Raw genomic sequence first — 18,444 nt, 5'->3', positions numbered from 1 at the left:
TTGATGTTTATTAAATATAACCATAGACCTACTGATATACTCATTATGATTTTTCAGGTCATTTGGGATTTTACAAATATATTACAGGCCCTCTACAATTTTTTCTAAGTACTATTACTAATGAAATCTCTTTTAGACTTCAAGACAACTGGATATGTTAAGCCGGGCAGAGAAATTTCCCAATTTTATTGGCATAAAAGCCATAGCTTGGAAAGTGTTAACATTTTGGTGGCAGCCTAAAAGAATATGAATGCTAGTTGCTTTTTATAATATTAATGAATCTCACCTATTTTAATAAAGGAATAACCATATAAGAATTAATTTAGAGATAAAACATATGTAGCTCTTTCAGTTTTAAGGGATTTTTTAGGGATATATTAAAATTATATGCTGTATATTTCTCAGAGTAAGAAAATAGTATGTGTAAACAAACACAATTAAAGTGATGTTATAATTCAATAAAATATTTATAAACTATAAAGTTTTGAGGTATACAAGTATATCCATGTTTTGTAATACTAGCAGTATTAAGAAGTACGTTGAAAACTAACTTTTCCAGCTGCAGTTACAGACAGTGCACTGACAAATTGGAATTGAACTTTTTCAAGGACAACAATGATCGTAGTCCTACTATTTGTTTTTCATTTGGCTCATTATAATGCTTTATTGAATTCTAGAATATTAATTAGTTTTCATCACTATAAAATGTCATATAGTATCGCGAGAAGAGACAATCGAGAGGAATATAATTTTCAGTTGACTCTCAAGAGGAATATAATTTTCTAGTATTTTTGCATTTCATAGAATATGGTTATATTTATAAACTAGGGTGGATGTGAGTAAAGAAGAATGGTTTCATGGAAAATAATCAAAAGATAATTGTTAAAATATTATTTTCTTAAAATGTTTCTTTTTCCTTTTTCCTTGAATATGAAATTCCCTCTACCAATATGCTTTCAGATATTCATCCCACATAATATTTACTAATTGTTGATTCACTTTATTTTTGTGTTATTATTAGAGTTTATTTGCAGTGTATTAATTCAGTCCTTTATTTTCTCATCATCTTAAATTACACTGCTATCAAATTTCTTTAAAAAATAGGAAAAATACTTTGCTAAGCCTTTAAACCTATTTATTCAAAATTAAAAGAACTCAAATTTAGTTCCATCGCTAAGATACTCAAAGATTAATCATTGATACATCTTTTATAGGAACAATTAACTTTTAATTAACTGGAAAGATTCTCTTCATTGCTTTTTACCTAAGAAACAATTAAATTTTAAAAAGCCGCACTTAATCATGGCTGGGGACAAAGTCCTTTCATACAATTCACAATCTCTTTTACATGATCTCTTTTTGATGCTCATAGCTCAACAGAAAGTGGAAAAATAATTATTTTGTGTAACACAAGGAAAATATTAACAGATAAATTATCTTAGGGTAACTTAACTTGGGGTGTGTTAGATAAGAAGCAGAGATTACATAAGAGAAGGCAAAGTGAAAGGGAAGGTGAACAGCTTTCGGATTCCATTATAACTCACAGCTTTCATTATTTCACTCAGTGTATTTCATGCATTCCCAGGTGACTCACTGATAACCTATTCAAAGATAAATCTTCTTTTTGAGAATTATTTGCTATTTGAAGTTGACCAAGTCATTGCTTCATCTTAATACAGAAAATTAACAAGTGAATGTGATTGTATATGCTTTCATTAATTATTCTTTTTAACAACTTATGTATGGGATTCGTACAGGAACAGTTGGTTCGTAAACTCAGCGAAATTCTATTTCCCCCCAACTATTACCTTAAGAGAAATTTCCCAGGTAAACAAATAAAACAGATAAAAGAGAGCCATACTCATTGAATCAGGTTTGAGGCCTCAGAGCCTCAGTCATTACGAGTGAGAGCTTGTTTATACCCAGTTTACAAGAGCAGATTGTGTGCACCTCATCTCAAGTAAGGATTCGCAGTACTAACGGAGATCAACATGGGGAGAGGAGTTACAGTTTGGAAATTGACATGCATTACAATTCAGGGATTTTTTTCCTGAAGAAAAGCCACCTCTGTTCCCACCCCTTGTCAGACTCTTCACCCGAATGACAGTTCAAAAAGACTCTCAGGAATCATATTGAGAAAACCACTCGTGTCGAATAGCAATTATTCTACATAAAATGGGGGAATAGATAAGCCCCTTTTAGTACAACAAAATAAACCAATGCTAAATTAGAAAATTCAGCTCACAGTCCCACTTTTCACTATTTCCAAGCTCCTAAGAATAAGCATGGTTTTTTTCTGTTGTAAAGCAGTGCGGTATAAGCCAGGGTTTAGTAACACACATCTGGAGCTGACGCCGTGAAAAAGGGAGTAGTCAGTACTTGAGCCATATTTCTATAATGTGGTTTCTTACATCTGGTGCTGAGACCAAAGCAGCTCCCTTAAATAAAAAAATTGTCAGATGAGTGATCCTTAGGGAGAGAAACAGTCAGGGTGGAGGAGACCTCTGGAACTCCTTCTGGAAAGCATACCTCCCAGAAGATGTGGTCCCTCCACCCTTCCCTGAGCAACACACCAGGAAGTCTCAGCTGTCTGACTCAGAGTGGCCAGTGTCTGTCTTTTTCCTAGGCTTCCAGGGTTTACTATCCCACTGATGTAGCAGGAAGACCTACAGCCAAGTGACACAGAGCATTCCCTCTTCTCTAGGGTTAAAAACATTGCTCCTGAAGTCCTCCCATGAAGCACCAAATGTGATTGCTGTACTTTATTTCACGACACAGTAGTCAGGTCAACCTCATAAATACATGACTGGATTCTTAAAGAAATGACAGGGGCAGGGATTGTATACACCCTCATCCTAATGGTTCCTGTAGGTGATTCTTTTAAAGCCGATTTGATGGCTATGTTAGCAAACTGCCCCAACTAGCAAGCCCAAGTCAGGGGGAAGAAGCCTGCCAATTGTGTCATAATGTTTTTCCATAAGTAATTCAAGTTTGTGGAAGAAACAAGACACCTTTGGTATGTTGCAAAGGGCGGCCAAAGACTGCAGATTCTCTCTGTGGCTGAGCTAACGTATTACATTATTCTGTTGCAACGTGTATAAAGCTTCTGTAGAAAATTATTTTTGCTTATACTCTTCTGTTTAAAGCAGAACCTAATAAAAATGTTCTGTTTGTAAATATCTGTTTGTGAGTGGACTAGACCCATCTGCTTTCATCATCATGCTTTGAACAGGCCTGGTGCCTGGTGCAGCAAAAGAACACAGAAAATTCATGACCCACATAGTTAGTGGTGGCCAGAAAAAGAGAACTTTACTGCTGGACTTTTGTTGATTCCATGCATCTTTTGGTGGTTCTTACATTAGAAGTATTTCTAGTCTTCATAGATGTTGAACACATTGTTAGGGAAGTTACAATAAAATTAAGTACAGAAGGTGTATAGACGTGAAAAATTCATTATATGTTGTTTCATATCATTATTCAAGACACATGAATAAAATAGACAATAAATACTATTGAAGTCTAGGTGAGAGAGACTGTAGTGGGACAGCCTTACATAGAGAAGGCATATAAAAAATAGGAGATTGACCTGGCCCTGAAGGCAGTCAGATTGGATAATTTGGGTGGGGAAAGAGTGGTGTTCCAGACAAAGGTTACAGCTTACATTATAAGGCAGAGATAGAAATTAATAAGTGAGTTCTAGAAGTTCTGCCTGAGCTAGTAGGACTGGAACAGAGCACTCCTGTCCTCAATGGGGGATAAATGGAGGTAAAATGAGGACCAGCTGGTGCATAAGTACCAATCTTCAGCTATGTAAATCTTTCGACTTTAAATAAAGGACCTAGATTACCAAGGGTTTAAGCATGAGATCAGTTTCTCTCAGAATACAAGTTTCAAAGACCAGTGCCAGAAACTACCCCAGATTCTGGAATGCCATTTATTTATGTCATGTATTTATCCATATACCACTCATCTTTCAAGTGTTTAGGTCAAGCTCCCCTTGACCATGCCAGTCACTCCTCCTCTGACTAGTTTTGCTTTTATTTTCCATAGTCTTTAACCTCAATTCCTACCTCTTTCTTCCACTTCGTGCTCTGTGATCCAGCAATGCCCCAGGAATTATAGTTTCCTAAATTATGTCTATCCTTACTAGAATACTTATCTTCTAAGATAATGGTGACTTCTTACAATGTTCCCCACTGGGCATATCAAAATGCTTTTTGAATAAAAAGTGTCCAAAGATTAGCTACATTAATTAATATGTGGATATATTCATATTGAAAACTAGGGTCACGGATGTGAGATTCAGGAGCATCAGAGGACAGCAGATGTCAAGAACACCTAAAAATAGGAAAGACATTAGGTTGAGGGCAACAATTGCTGATACTTCCTTAATGTGGCATTGTTATTGTTCCTAGCATTTCACCCAACACTTTAGTAATCAAAACACTTAAAATGTCTTTACTCAAAAAAAGAGTGCTTATCACTGCTCGATAAACAGAAAACCAGAACTGGAAAAAAAACAACTTAAAGGAGAAGTTTAACCCAAAGTACTTAATGACTATTTGTAGAGCTCAGTCAGCCTTCTGAACTCATTCATGGACAGAGGCTTTATTTTATGGCAGTATGTAGATGTTATATTATCTTGAAATTTCAATCCACATGCTTTTACATATCACAAGGTGAGGGATAAGTTAATTGCATCTTATTTATACTTGGTAATGTTGCACTGAGCAAACTCACAAATCCAGACAGAGAATCTGCAAACAGTAATCCATTTTTGTTCTTGTCACCATGGTTGTCACGTGTCCTGTGTCTTATCTGCAAAGTTTATGCCATGAATCAGTGGAAAAGAATTAATTACTGTCAAAAAGACTTCTTTTGTAGTTTTGAAAATACTCCTGCCAGGAAACACTGGTTTCTAAGCAAGAGGTCATAAAACAAAAGTCCCGAACAGGGGACAGTTGAGTGAATATAAAATAACTGATTTGAGTTGATTTGTTTGAGTTATCTATTTAATAAGTACACTTTTGAGCACATGAGACATAATTTTTAACTGAATTTAAATTAAGTACAACCCAGAAACTAGACATTTACAATTTAATAACCTTATCACTCATGAAAATAATTGCTAACTGGAAATTATATAAATTGCCTAGTAATATATGCTAACTTTGGATCTTTCTGAAACTTACAAATGAGAATGTTTGCAAATATTTAAGGAGACATCTCAGCTTAGCAAACCATAATTAGTGGTGTTTTATGAGGAATTGGATTGCCCGTGCATTTGTTCTTTCCATTTTTTCATTCAGTGAGCAATGCATTTCCCTTTTTCCACTTTGTGTGAGGAATGAGGGTAGAGAGCACCCATAATTCTACACTTCTCAAAAGTATGGAACATATCCATCATTTTAGAATACCCTCAAATGAAATTCTTTGTCCCTATTTAGTCTTTTTGTGGACAATTTATAAACATGTATATTTAAATATAATGCTTTTTCCTAAAAGAAAAGCGTATGAAACCCAGATGAAAGTCACTTGATGGGATAATGAATCAGAGGCTTAGTTTTATTACTTGTCTCATTATCTCTCCTTAGTGAAGTCACTTAATTGCTCCCTGTGCCTTTCTATAAAAAGAGAACTATATTTACTGGTCCTGTAAAAAGTTCTAGTAATGTTAACTGGTCAAAGTGAGGCTAAAAATTGCACTCAGTATAATACAGTCTAAGTGAGTGAGGCAAAATTAGTCATTTGCTGAGACTTATTTGCAAATGTGGGTCTGCCCAACGATACTGGTCCAGAGGCACTAACACTGTGCGATAGCTGTTGCAGGGATTTAACCTAGAGGTCACCATTTTTGGGGGGTCCCTAAGGTTTTTCTTTTTTTTACATTGAGTTAGCATTACAATTCTGGCAGATTTCACATAGAATCCCACATTTCTATCTTCTGTTGAAATCTGGCCACACTAGGCTTATATTCCTGCACAGGAGCAATCAGCTAGAAATGAGTGTCTCTTGCCATTTTTGAATAAGGTACAACTTTCCAGTTTGTTACTGTCCCCATTACATCCAGTGGTTTGCCTAGATGCTGTACCTGTTGCTATTGCTATTTGTTGCCTTCCTTCACCTTCTACCTCTCTTAAGACAATAAAGGAAAATTAGAACAGAAATGCTTTTCTTTCAAGAAAATATGACAAAGTATTTTTGTTTTTGAAAGTAGAAATATTGTCAGGAATTTAATAGGATTGCACAAATAATGTGTACGTGATATACCTAACAGTTTCAGATTATTAACAGATTATACCTAACAGTTTCACTTGTATAACTTAACACTTGGATCCTATTAATGGATACATTTGAGTTCCAAGCTTCAGCAACTCCCAGCCTACCCCTGAGCTTGGCCTCAGATGCCCTATAAATGGAATCTTCTCCCCAGAAGCCCTTGTCATGCCTTTTTTCCAGAACTGCTGAAGCTGTCCAGCAGTCCTTTTTCAGATCTTACAATTGCTTCCTAGCTGCCTCTTTGAACTTGATGCTCTCAATCTTTCCTCTCCTGGCCAGAATTGAAGCTCTTATTTCATACAGCCCCTGCACGAAAATTGAATGCCAGATATAATAGAGTAATTCACTCATTAAATTACCCTTTGTTGAATATCTGCTATTTCTCAGCTTTGGTATAGGTCTAAGAGTGAAACAATGAACAAAATATACCCAGATAAGGTCAACACGTAGCTTACATTCTAGAGGGAGAAACAGACAATCGACAGACAAGCAACTAATACATAATATACAGTTAGGTAAATAGAGTTATGAAGAAAAATAAAGTAGGTTAAGAGGATAGAGTGGAGATAGAGATGGGGAACTAGGTTTATATATGTTGCCACCCTTAAACAAGTAACTTTTGAACTGACAACTGGAGAAGGTAATAGGGAAAACCATGGAATTGCATGGAGAGGTGTGTTTCAAGTGGGGAATAGCAAGTACCAAGGTCCTGGAGGGGGAGCATGCTTGAGCCCCAAGAACAGCGAGAACTACTATGGGAATGGGAGATGCACACCAGACATACAGGGGTTTGTAGGCCATGCTAAGCTGTTGGAATTTTATTCTAAGAGTAATGGAAGTCACAGGAGTCTTTTCTAGAGGGAAACTATCAAGTCTAATTTACCACACTCAATTCAAACTCCAACTTCAGAGATCCCTCTTTTGGGAGGAAGGAATCGGGGATTAAAACTCTTGCACATTAGAGTTATGATTGAATTTGATATTGCTAATCTGTTTTAGCCAGTAACAGCATTAGATTATATCCACAAGATTTTTTTTTTTTCTTTTTTACCTGAGAACAGTGTCGCTGGCATAGAGTAAAAATAGAAAAGTGATGGGTGGGAAATGTAAAAAGTTAAATACAAAATGGCATCAACTGCTCTCTGAAAACAAATGGAGTAGGATCAGTGGACTTAGCCTTGCTCAAATGGTCAAATTTTATATCTTTTTAATTCACTTTCTATAGATAGTTGTATAGTCATGCTGTTTTCTCCTCAACGGATAGCAAATACAGATGATCCCCACTTAGGATGGTTCATCTTATGGTTTTTTGGCTTTATGATGGTACAAAAACAATACACAACCAACAGAAACTGTACTTTGAATACTTAATCTTGATCTTTTCCCAGGCTAGCAATTTATGATATGATCTCTCATGATGCTGGGTTGGGCAGGGAGCTGCAGCTCCCAGACACCCACGTGATCACAAAGGTCTCAGCCCATACACTTACCAACCATTCTGTTTTTCATTGTTGATACAGTAGTCAATAAGTTACATGAGCTATTCAACACTTTATTATTAAATAGTATTTGTGTTACATGACTTTTGTCTAACTGCAAGCTAATATAAGAGCATGTTTAAGGCGGGCTCGGCTAAGCTATGATGTTTGGTAGGTTAAGTGTATCAAATGCATTTTTAACTTACAATATTCCAATTTATATAATGAGTTTATCAGGATTTAAACCCATCATAAGTCGAGGAGGATTTGTACTTACAACAACTTAAGCTTCTAAGTATTTTGAAAAGTAGAGGCCTTTGGTTATCACTAAAATGAAGTAACTATTTACTAACTCGGTTCTTTTTTAAATGTTTTATTAGTGCCCAGGAGGAGCATTTACACCCAATATGCGGACCACTAAGGAATTCCCAGATGATGTTGTCACTTTTATCCGGAACCATCCTCTCATGTACAATGCTGTCTACCCAATCCACAGAAGGCCTTTGATTGTTCGTATAGGCACTGACTACAAGTACACAAAGATAGCTGTGGATCGAGTGAATGCTGCTGATGGGAGATACCATGTCCTGTTTCTCGGCACAGGTAAGTATTTGAGCGCAAACTATACTTTAATGTGTAGCAGAAGAGCATAATAGGTAAGGACCATAATATTGGAACCAGAGAGACTCCAATGTTAATGTCTGTTGGACCATCACTGGGGTATTTAATGTCTCTATGTCTCTATGCCTGTTACCACATCTGTAAAATGGAGTTAATAAAATAAATTGCTTCATTGGTTTATTGTGAGGAACAAATGGGTTAATATATGTAAAGCACCTAGAATAGTCCCTGGCATATATTATAGTGAAATATAATAATTACGAGCCTAATGAAAGGATGGGAAGAAATTTTAAGCATGGGTAGTGTTTCTCTCAACTGAAGCAAATTCTGTGACTTTTTAATAAGCACATGGAGCCATTTTCCAGTGATAATGATAATGATAGATAGTTCTAGATAACATTTAAAAGTGAATTTAGTAACAAATACGGATAGCTTTTTTGAAAATATAATAGTACTATTTTAATTCATTCACAATTGTAGTTTGCCAATTTACTTTAATAGACAAGTTGAGTGAAAAATACTCTTGTTTATAGATCTACATGAATGTGGAATGGCTGACTTTATAGCAAGGGTTCTCAAAGTGTGTTCCCCAGACTAACAAAATCAGTATTACCCAAGAGGTTGTTAGAAATACAAAGTTTAGGGCTCCAGTCCAGGAACACTAGGGATAAGACCCATCCATCTGTGTTTTAACAAGCCCTCCAGGTAACTCGATATACACTAAAGTTTGAGAACCACTACTCAAGAGAAAAAAACTCTAATTTTCCAGTCAGGCAGTAATAAACATCTTTCAAACATTCCTGACCACCTTGCGGGAAGTGATGAAATCTCTTTACTTATAATATCAGAACTACTTCATGAAATTAGGTAATTCCTCTACTAGCTTAAGAAAAAGATATAAAATATGTCTGTGAACCTCATTACAAGATACGCAGTGATGCAATATGTATTCTGAACTAAGAAATGAATTGCACTCAGACCTCAATCAATTCTAAATGTGGATATTTTTTCCTGGCTAAATAGTAACTTCCAAGTGTGCCTTTCTTATGAAATTCTTATTTTGTTCTTACACTTAAAAGCCCAGATCTGAATCTTTCACTTTCATATAATTTCAGCTTGTATTGGTCTGAGGTTGGGAATCTGATGATATGTACTACTTGGCATCCTCTTTCCCACTTGGACATATCGACGTTTTCACTGATTCTCTCTTTGTTTGCCCCATTACCTGAGTAATTACCCTTCGTTCCCAGACTAACCATTCTCTAGTGTGTTCTCAATTTTATCCTTTCCTGCCATTTCCAGGACTTTTCTTTATCAGCTATCTTCTTACTTGCTTTATTCGTTCATTTCATTCTCTACTGCATCCTTGGCTTACAAACCTTACACTAGGATACAAAACTAAACTACACCTTAACCCATAGCTCACCCTCTGCTAGCCTGCTGATTTTGCCAAGGTTTTCAATGTCCTCATGATAAGAAAATCCAGTGCCCTTTAACCACTGAGGTACTTCATCTCCTCTTTGCATCATTTGGTATTGTAGAATCTCTCTTTACCTGTCGCTTCAGCCACAAGTAATGTAAGTTCCTTCTCAGTTTCCCTCCTGAGCCTAGCTTCCTCTTGCTTGTGAGGTATTCCCTGAGATTCTGTCCACAGTCCTCTTCTTCTTACATGTTCTTTGGCTATCTCATTTATTCATTTGTTTTTAATTACTATGTGCAAACAAATCCCAAATCCCTAGTCGTTGTCATTTCCTGAACTCAATATTTGCATTTACATCTTGTTTCTTTGTATCTTACTATTTTTTAAAAAAAAATTAAAGTTTTTATTTTAATTCCAGTTAGTTAGCAGACAGTGTTATATTAGTTTCAGGTGTATAAAATAGTGACTTAACACTTCCATACATCACCCTGTGCCCATCACAAGTGCATTCTCTAATCCCCATCCCCCACCTACCTCGCCACTGGTAACCATCAGATTTTTCTCTAAAATTAAAAGTCTGTTTCTTGCTTTGACTCTCACTCTCTCATTCATTTCCTTTGCTTTTCTGTTTTGTTTCTTAGATTCCACATACGAGTGAGATCATACTTTATCTGTCTTTGTCTGTCTGACTTACTTCACTTAGCATTATACTCCTCTAGCTTCCTCCACATCATTGCAAATGGCAAGATTGCATCTTTTTTTTTTTAATAGCTGAGTAATGTTCCATTATATATATACTATCATCTCTTCTTTAGCCACTCATCAATCGATGGACACTTGGGCTGCTTCCATATCTCAGCTATTGTAAATAATGTTGCTATAAACATAGGGGTGCATATATCCTTTTGAACTAGTGTTTTTGTATTCTTTTGGTAAATACCCTGTAGTGCAATTACTGGATCATAAGGTGGTTCTATTTTTAACTTTTTGAGGAAACTCCACACTCGTTTCCACAGTGGCTGCATCAGTGTGCATTCTCGCCCAACAGCGCAGAGTGTTCCTTTTCCTCCACATCCCTGACAACGTCTGTGTTGTTGATTTGCATCTTACATTTAGATAACACAAATTGTGCAACTCCTTAACACTTCAGACATCATGCTTCGAACTCAATTTATCCACTCCGAAGACTCTGAAACCAGTGCTTAATCCAGTCTCCCGTATTTGGATTCTTACTGCATGTTCCTTTCAATGTTCTATTTCTCCTTGATATGTAATTTCTGTGCAGGCATATCACCATGCCTGGTAAGCTCAATAAATATTTGTCAAGATGAATTGAATATCGTGACTATATCCATTGCTACTCATATAATGAAGTGAATTCATAACTATTTGCAAAAGCTCATCTTCATTTTGCATAGAAACTGTGTTCTCCAAATACGTAACCTCCGTATGGGTGACTTTGAAGAGTTGCTCTTAGCCTTGGCTCAGATTATCTGGCATGGGGTTTGCATTTTTAAAAAAATTCCTGAAGTGAAGTGTTAATTTTAGAGTCATACTCCCCTAATATCTCATATTACTCATAAAGTGACTGCTTTCTTTTTCTTTCTTTCTTTCTTTCTTTCTTTCTTTCTTTCTTTCTTCTTTTTTTTTTTCTTTTTTCCTTTTGGAACTTGTGTTAAATGTGAACTCTGATGTCACAGTTGAGTTGTTGTTTCATGAAGGTTTGCATAAAATATGTAGATTTAGTGGATGGAATTTTCAAGTCTTTATAAACCGTGTAGCAGTGTTTATTCAGATAGAAGGCAGTAAGAAACATACTTTTGCACAAGGTCTTTGGCTTTTCTTACCATGTAAGTATCTGGCACATTTACACAGACTTTTTATGTTGGTATTTAAATATTTGTGTCATTTTGAAAAACAGTATTTAGGCATATGTTTTTAATTGTACTGGGAAGCTTCCCTAATGATTGCTTACAAAGCCACATGAGTCTCTGAAAGATTCTAATAGGAAAGTACAAGCTATGACAATACCCCAATCAACAGCATCTTTCTGAAGAGATGATAACTCACTGAGCCATTGTCTCTTATCCTTATGGTCATATCAGATTATACTAGAATTTAGAAGCAGGGATTTCAATTTACCTGAAACCCTAACAGCAAGTATATTGGTATAAAATATTTGTTGCCCAAGTAGTTCTTGGATTGCTGATGAAATTTCTTCAAAAGAGAGTTCTCGGTGCTTGTTTGCTACTAAAAGCGAATAGAATAGCCTTTTCTGAAATGGAACTGGGGAGAATTACAGTTTACTGCTCCCAAGGATTTCTTAGCTTTGTGTATCTAAATGTCTTAGGAAGGGTATAATATGTCATGGTGTTGCCAAATTCCTCACTGCCAGAGAGCTTTTCAGCTGTTATAAGTAAATAATAATGTTCCAATTATTGCCATGGGGCAAGCTCCTCTCATGGCTTCCTTCTTTCTTTACCATTATGGAAATTTCAGAGGAATTCAGTAAAGACATTAGTTGTCAAAGAAGATGTCATTAAAAAAAAAAAAAACCCTACATGACAGCAAATTGGAATGCAAGTAGAATATTATGTAACTGTATTCGCTTTGAATATCATGAACAGTTTTGTAGCACCCAGAATCTCCCTGGTAGTTATATAGGCCCAGTGCCTGCTAACCATTACAGTTAGCCCCTTACAGTGTACTACCATACCAGCTGAGTTTGAGAGGCTGGTAATCTGACCCTCTACTCTCCCGGAACTACTTCATTGTATTTTGTGTATTGCCAGATGCAAAGATAGATAGATTGATAGATATAGATAGATAGATAGATAGATAGATAGATAGATAGATAGATGATAGATATAAGGGGGGAGAGAGAGGAAAGAAGAAAGCAAAGAAGGAAGGGAAGAAAGAAAGATAATTCGAGCTTTGTCTTCTCATCTTTTAGTTCTTACAGTTTGCATTATCAGTGTCTAAGCTAGGATTCAGCAAACTACAACCTGGACCAAATTTAACCCACTGCATGTATGGTACATACGCTAAGAACGTTGTTTTACATTTTTGTAAATGATTGAAAAATAATTGAAAAAATAACAAAAAGAATATTTCATGAGCACTGAAAATCACAAAATTTGTAGATTACCGTGTCCATAAATAAAGTTTTATTAGACTATGGGCCACATTCATTCTTTTACATTTTGTCTGTGGCTGCTTTTGAGCTACAATGCCGCAGTTGAGTGGTTGCCACAGAGACTGTTTAGTTAACAGAGCCTAAAATATTTGTTATTTGGCCTTTTAGAGAAAACCTTTGCTGACCTTGTTTAGCTTGATAGTTGGAAATTTTAGAAAAATGAAGACTTCTTAAGCTATTTTCTAATATGTAGATATAATACAGGAATTCATAATGTTGCCCAAAATAAATATTTCTCCTTTTATCTTGAGTAAAAAAATTCTGCTGTTCTAATAAAACTTAAACTAGAAACAGTTTCCTTAATTACATTCCCATTCATCCTTTCTACTGCCTTCTCTAAAGAAGATCTCATGTTGAAAAAAAATGTATTTTCAAGTCAGTGCTTTGTTTTATTCTGTAGCATTTGTTGATGTTTTGTAGTATCTTTGTTTTGTTCTGGGTTTTTGTGTGTGTGTGTGTTGCTTTGATTTGTGTTTTTAGTTCTTAGTATTAGTGCTGTGGGTATTTGTGTGATCCTTACTCACCTACCCACTTTTTTTCTTAATCCTTAGGAAAGGCTGTAAACCAGCAGGCAGGAGCTCTCATAGGATTAACATTTCTATTTTAACTTTGCCACCTACTGCTTCATCCAGGCCATTTGTTCAGAGCTGACAGCATTTCACAGTGAAGACATTTTTGCCTGTTTTCCTTTTGCCTCTGGAGTTATGAAAATATTTAAGTGTCTGGGTCAGGTTTAGACACATTCTATCAAATTTATATTTTTAGTACTATATATGAATCGAATGACATGTGGTTTCTGATGAAAGAGCGATAGTATTCTTGTGAATGGGTGTTAGTGGTTTGGGATGATTTAATGCCATTATGATTTTTTAATGTAAGTTCGATACATGTGGTGTTCTGCCAAAGTGCTTATATAGTATGTACTGTTTCATGCTTCTTATTAGCTTCCGTTTCACTGGATGAGTACTAAGTTGGAATGTTGGCTCCAGTAAGTCCTTTGAAAGTGTGGAGTTTTGAAGTGTGTGCCACATATGTGACTAAAGCCTTAATATGTTTGCCTTGCAGCATTACAGGATAACTACCTTCAAAGTAATGAACCAGTTTTGGCAGTCACATCTCTTGGAATGGCACACTTAATGAACCGCAGAGCCAGGCATTTTGATTTTTAAAGAACTCCCTAAAATACTCCATGTAAAATTTGATAGCTGGAGCAGTGCTTTTGAGCTCAGAAAAGACTCCCATCAGTTGGAAGCTGTGCATGAATGTCACTTTGAGGATAATGTCTAGACTTCCCCTTTGCTTGGGAGTAAGGAACAAATCCCTTTATAAGTCACTGGTTTTTAATAACATTGTGGTTCACTGCTTTCCAAAGCAGAATCTGGAAACTTCTGAGAGTTTACCAAGGAGTCTACTGGGATTTTCACAGCAGGAAAAACTAATAGAACAGAGTGCAGTGATGGCTGAATTGACAGGAGAAGATGATAAATCATGGTGTGATGACTGCTTGATCGTATAGAAGAGTAGCAAAGAGCGTTTATGTGGAGAGAGAGAGAGAAAGAGAAAAAAAGGAAGGTAGCCCAGGTAGTGATTGCTAATCCAGAGATAAATGGTCTCATTTAAATTTTACTTCCAAAAGACAGCTTTCGAAAAATATATACATGGCTAATTGCTGAAAATTTTTATGCCAAAGAGCAGATTTTTTTCTTTAAGCTACTCTTCAGAGTCATATTCTCTTAAAGACAGCATACAATCTCATGTCATGATTATGCAAATTTTAGTGTGCTTAGTTTACCTGAATAACCTGTTTGTTTATTTAGTATTCTACTTATTATGCAAAAAAGTATACATTTTGGGTTTCTGAAATATTTTTTTACTATTATAAAGATGCTAATTACATTTATTTACAGTACTTACCTTTGCCAAACATGTTATTGGGTCTCATCCAACCCTTATCATTACTCTGTGAGGAATTATGAGAATGCAGACTGCATGGGGGGCAAGCTTATTTGTGGGATTTATTCATTGCTGTATCTTCAGGGCTTAGAATAGTGCATCACTCAAAGTTGCCAATCAATAGATATTATTTGAATGAATGAGTGAATGAGTTGCACTTACCTCCATCACATTTGAACAGAAACGCAAATGAGTTAAGATATTAGATATTTGGTGCATGATACACTAGAATATCAACTCCTGCTGTCTGATTTCACACCCTGGGCATTTATTCTCTTCACATTACAACCTCATGGACCATCACCACTTTATATTATTTACCTTTTATGAAATTAAGGTCATTTCATTTATACTTTCTCATTTTACTGTGAATTAAATGTTTCATCCACATAAGTTGAGCCGATGTCCTTGATGTGCTGACATTCAACATTAGCATCAGCATTGTTTTGTGTGAGTGACATCACTTGCTTTTTCCCACCCACATATTGTCACCAAGTCTTACATGTTAACAAGATACATCTTACAAGGTGAAAGAGAAGACTTGGAACAGACTGGATTTGTGTGTGAATTAATGTAACTCTGTTAGAATTTAATGTGTGAATCTGATATCTTTTTATGTCAGTTACCACATATTCAAGAAGGAAGGAGATTATATATTGGGGGAGAGAAGTTGCAGGAATGGAGGAGGTCTTCACCTTCATTTTTGATATATCACTAAATCTTTGCACATTTCAAATTTTTTAAAATGGGGCTTATGTATGTCTTACACACTCACCAAAACACATGCAAATCTCTTTGGCATGCTTCTATTACTTAATTAAAATGGATTCTGCATATTCGATTGATATATTTGGAGGATTTCAGAATATCATGCAAGGAGACAGTGCCTCTCAAGAAGAGAGATGGTGATGACTTGCTCTATGACACTGTGACTTGCTCTGTGACACTGACTCTTTTACTATTTAATCACTGATATTTTCCTAGATGACCTGAAAACAACTACAGCCAAACCTCATTCCTGTATGTTGCCTTCATTTAACCCTTTATTCATAAATGAATGTAAGAAAATCTCCTAGCATAAAGACAATTTAAAATCTTTTGTCTGTGTATTAAGAAGAAATAACCACACTATGTTTTTGTTTTTGATGTGTTGCCAAGTTCCTCTGAGGCAGACTTGGCAGCTTTTGTCCCTAGGAAAAGAATTCGCAGCCTTAGACTCAGCAAGGCCAAGCTTGCTCAATGTGATTACCCAAAGGAGGTCTATAGCTAGCTCTCAGTTGTGGGGGTGGTTCCTGTGGAAAGCCAGCTTTACAAGTTCGTTGTTGTTGTTGTTTTATTGAACTGAGAAGAATTCAAATTTTGTAGAAAATGGAAAGAAAGGTTTCATTTTAGAATATGAAATATAGTGTAAGTTGGAATAAAAAATTGAAATTGGCTTTTCTGAGGTGAATCTGTGGTGCTAGAGACATAAATGTTTTACTTAGTTGTATGCTGTTTTCCTCTTTCACTCATGTGGCAGGTAGAATAATAGACCCCCCAAAGGTTACATCCTAATAGTTGGAACTTGTGGATATGTTACCTTACATGGCAGACTTTGTTATAGACCTTGTGATGAGGAGATTTTCCTGAATCATCTGGGTGTGCTCAGTCTAATTACACGATTATGTAAAAGCAGAAAAACCTTCCTGGCTATCATCGGGGGGAGATGTGACAATGGGAGATGTGTCAGAGAGATGTGATTCTGCCTGTCTTGAAGATGGAGGAAGAGGGACCATATGCCAAAGAGTTTGGTTGAGTTCTGGAAGCTGGAAAACTCAGGGAAGCAGATGGTCCCGATAGTATCCAGAAAGGAATGCAATTCTCCTGACACCTTGATGTTAGCCCAGTGAGACTCGTGTTAGACTTATAGTCTACAGAACTATAAGGCAACAAATATGTGTTGTTTAAGACATAAAACTGGTGGGAATTTGTTATAGCAGCAACAAGAAACTATTACAACTGGGTTTTGAACTCTAGCTTCATTGAAAGATGACAATAAAGCTATTTGATGTTTTTCTTAAGAATTTCTAAAATAATAATCAATCTGATGTTTTAAAACTCTAGCAAAGCCTTTGCTCATTAATGCAGAAAGATAATATGTTTTGTTCTGTAGCTCCTTTTCAATCAGTACAGAATAACATAGTGATACTATTTATTCGTAAAGACACTATTTATTCACTCATTAGAATTTATTGAGCCTGTTTCATGCCAGGGCTTATGATATATAAATAAAAATAGCAACAACACTTACCTTTAAGGAACTCATGGCCCAATGGAGGAGGCAATTCAATCTAATTCAATACATAGTATTGAGCACCTGTTATGTGGCAGGCTCTCACTGGTCTTAGGATACACCAGGGAGCCAAAGAGACTAAGATCTCTCTGCTCTTCTGGAGCTTACATTCTCCTGGAAGAGAAAATGACCATAATTCATAAACAAATTATGTAACCTGTTTGAAGTTGATCAGTGCTAAAACACACACATACACATGCACACACACACACACCCCTGGTGAAAGATTTCAGGGTTTGTCTCATTGAGATGGTTAGAGTTTAGCAAAGACTTGAAAAAATAAGAGAATATTTAGGGAAAGAGCATTGTAAACTCTTCATAGAGACCAGTGTGTTAAGATCTATAATGTAAGGATCTGTAAAGTCCAGGAAGGAGGTGGCTGCCTGATACACATTTGAGATCGTTTTCTATTGCTTCTTATCAAATTTCCAAAAAAATTAGTGGCTTAAAACTATACACACTTGTGGGGCGTCTGGGTGGTACAGTTGTTAAGCGTCTGCCTTCAGCTCAGGGCGTGATCCCAGCGTTCTGGGATCGAGCCCCACATCAGGCTCCTCCACTAGGAGCCTGCTTCTTCCTCTCCCACTCCCCCTGCTTGTGTTCCCTCTCCCTCTGGCTGTCTCTATCTCTGTCAAATAAATAAATAAATCTTAAAAACTATACACACTTGCTATTTCAGTTTCTGTAGATGAATGCTTGGCTGGAGTCTCTGCTCAGGGTTCATAAGTCTTTGTAGACTTATGTAGTGTAAGCCAGGCTGCATTACTTTCTTGAGTTCAACGTCTCTTCCAAACTCACATGATGTTTGAAAAAATTAAATTCTTTAATTTTGTTGCAGAAATGAGTCCACAGCAGTTCCCTGCCACATGGATCTCTATTGGTCATTCAAATCATAGTTATTTGCTCCTTCAAAATTAGCAGACTTTCCCTTCAATCTGCTAAAATTGGGTTTCATATAATTTGGCATAGTCATGGGATTGACATGCTACCAATTTAGCATTTTTCTCTTGGTTAGAAGCAAGTCACACATTCCACCTGCACTCAAGGGGTGAGGATATACAAAGACATGATTCATTAGAGGTCACCTAAGAGTGGGTCAGCCACTGCCTGTATACATTATAGATAAATCACTTTGGCAATGATGTGGAGCATGCATTACAGACAG

At 36.2% G+C, this 18,444-nt stretch overlaps 1 protein-coding gene across 1 annotated transcript in view; it reads left to right on the top strand.

Annotated features, from left to right (window-relative positions):
* The window catches only part of SEMA3C (semaphorin 3C), a 170,130-nt gene that overhangs the window by 111,520 nt on the left and 40,166 nt on the right, over positions 1 to 18,444 (top strand). The window contains exon 12 of the mRNA XM_034667071.1: positions 8,138 to 8,360. Coding sequence (XP_034522962.1) covers positions 8,138 to 8,360 — 223 coding nt within the window. The remainder of the gene's footprint in view (positions 1 to 8,137; positions 8,361 to 18,444) is intronic.

Source organism: Ailuropoda melanoleuca, chromosome 1 (assembly GCF_002007445.2).
Source record: "Ailuropoda melanoleuca isolate Jingjing chromosome 1, ASM200744v2, whole genome shotgun sequence".
In the NCBI taxonomy this organism is placed as follows: domain Eukaryota; kingdom Metazoa; phylum Chordata; class Mammalia; order Carnivora; family Ursidae; genus Ailuropoda; species Ailuropoda melanoleuca.
This window is presented reverse-complemented; position numbering and strand designations above follow the sequence as displayed.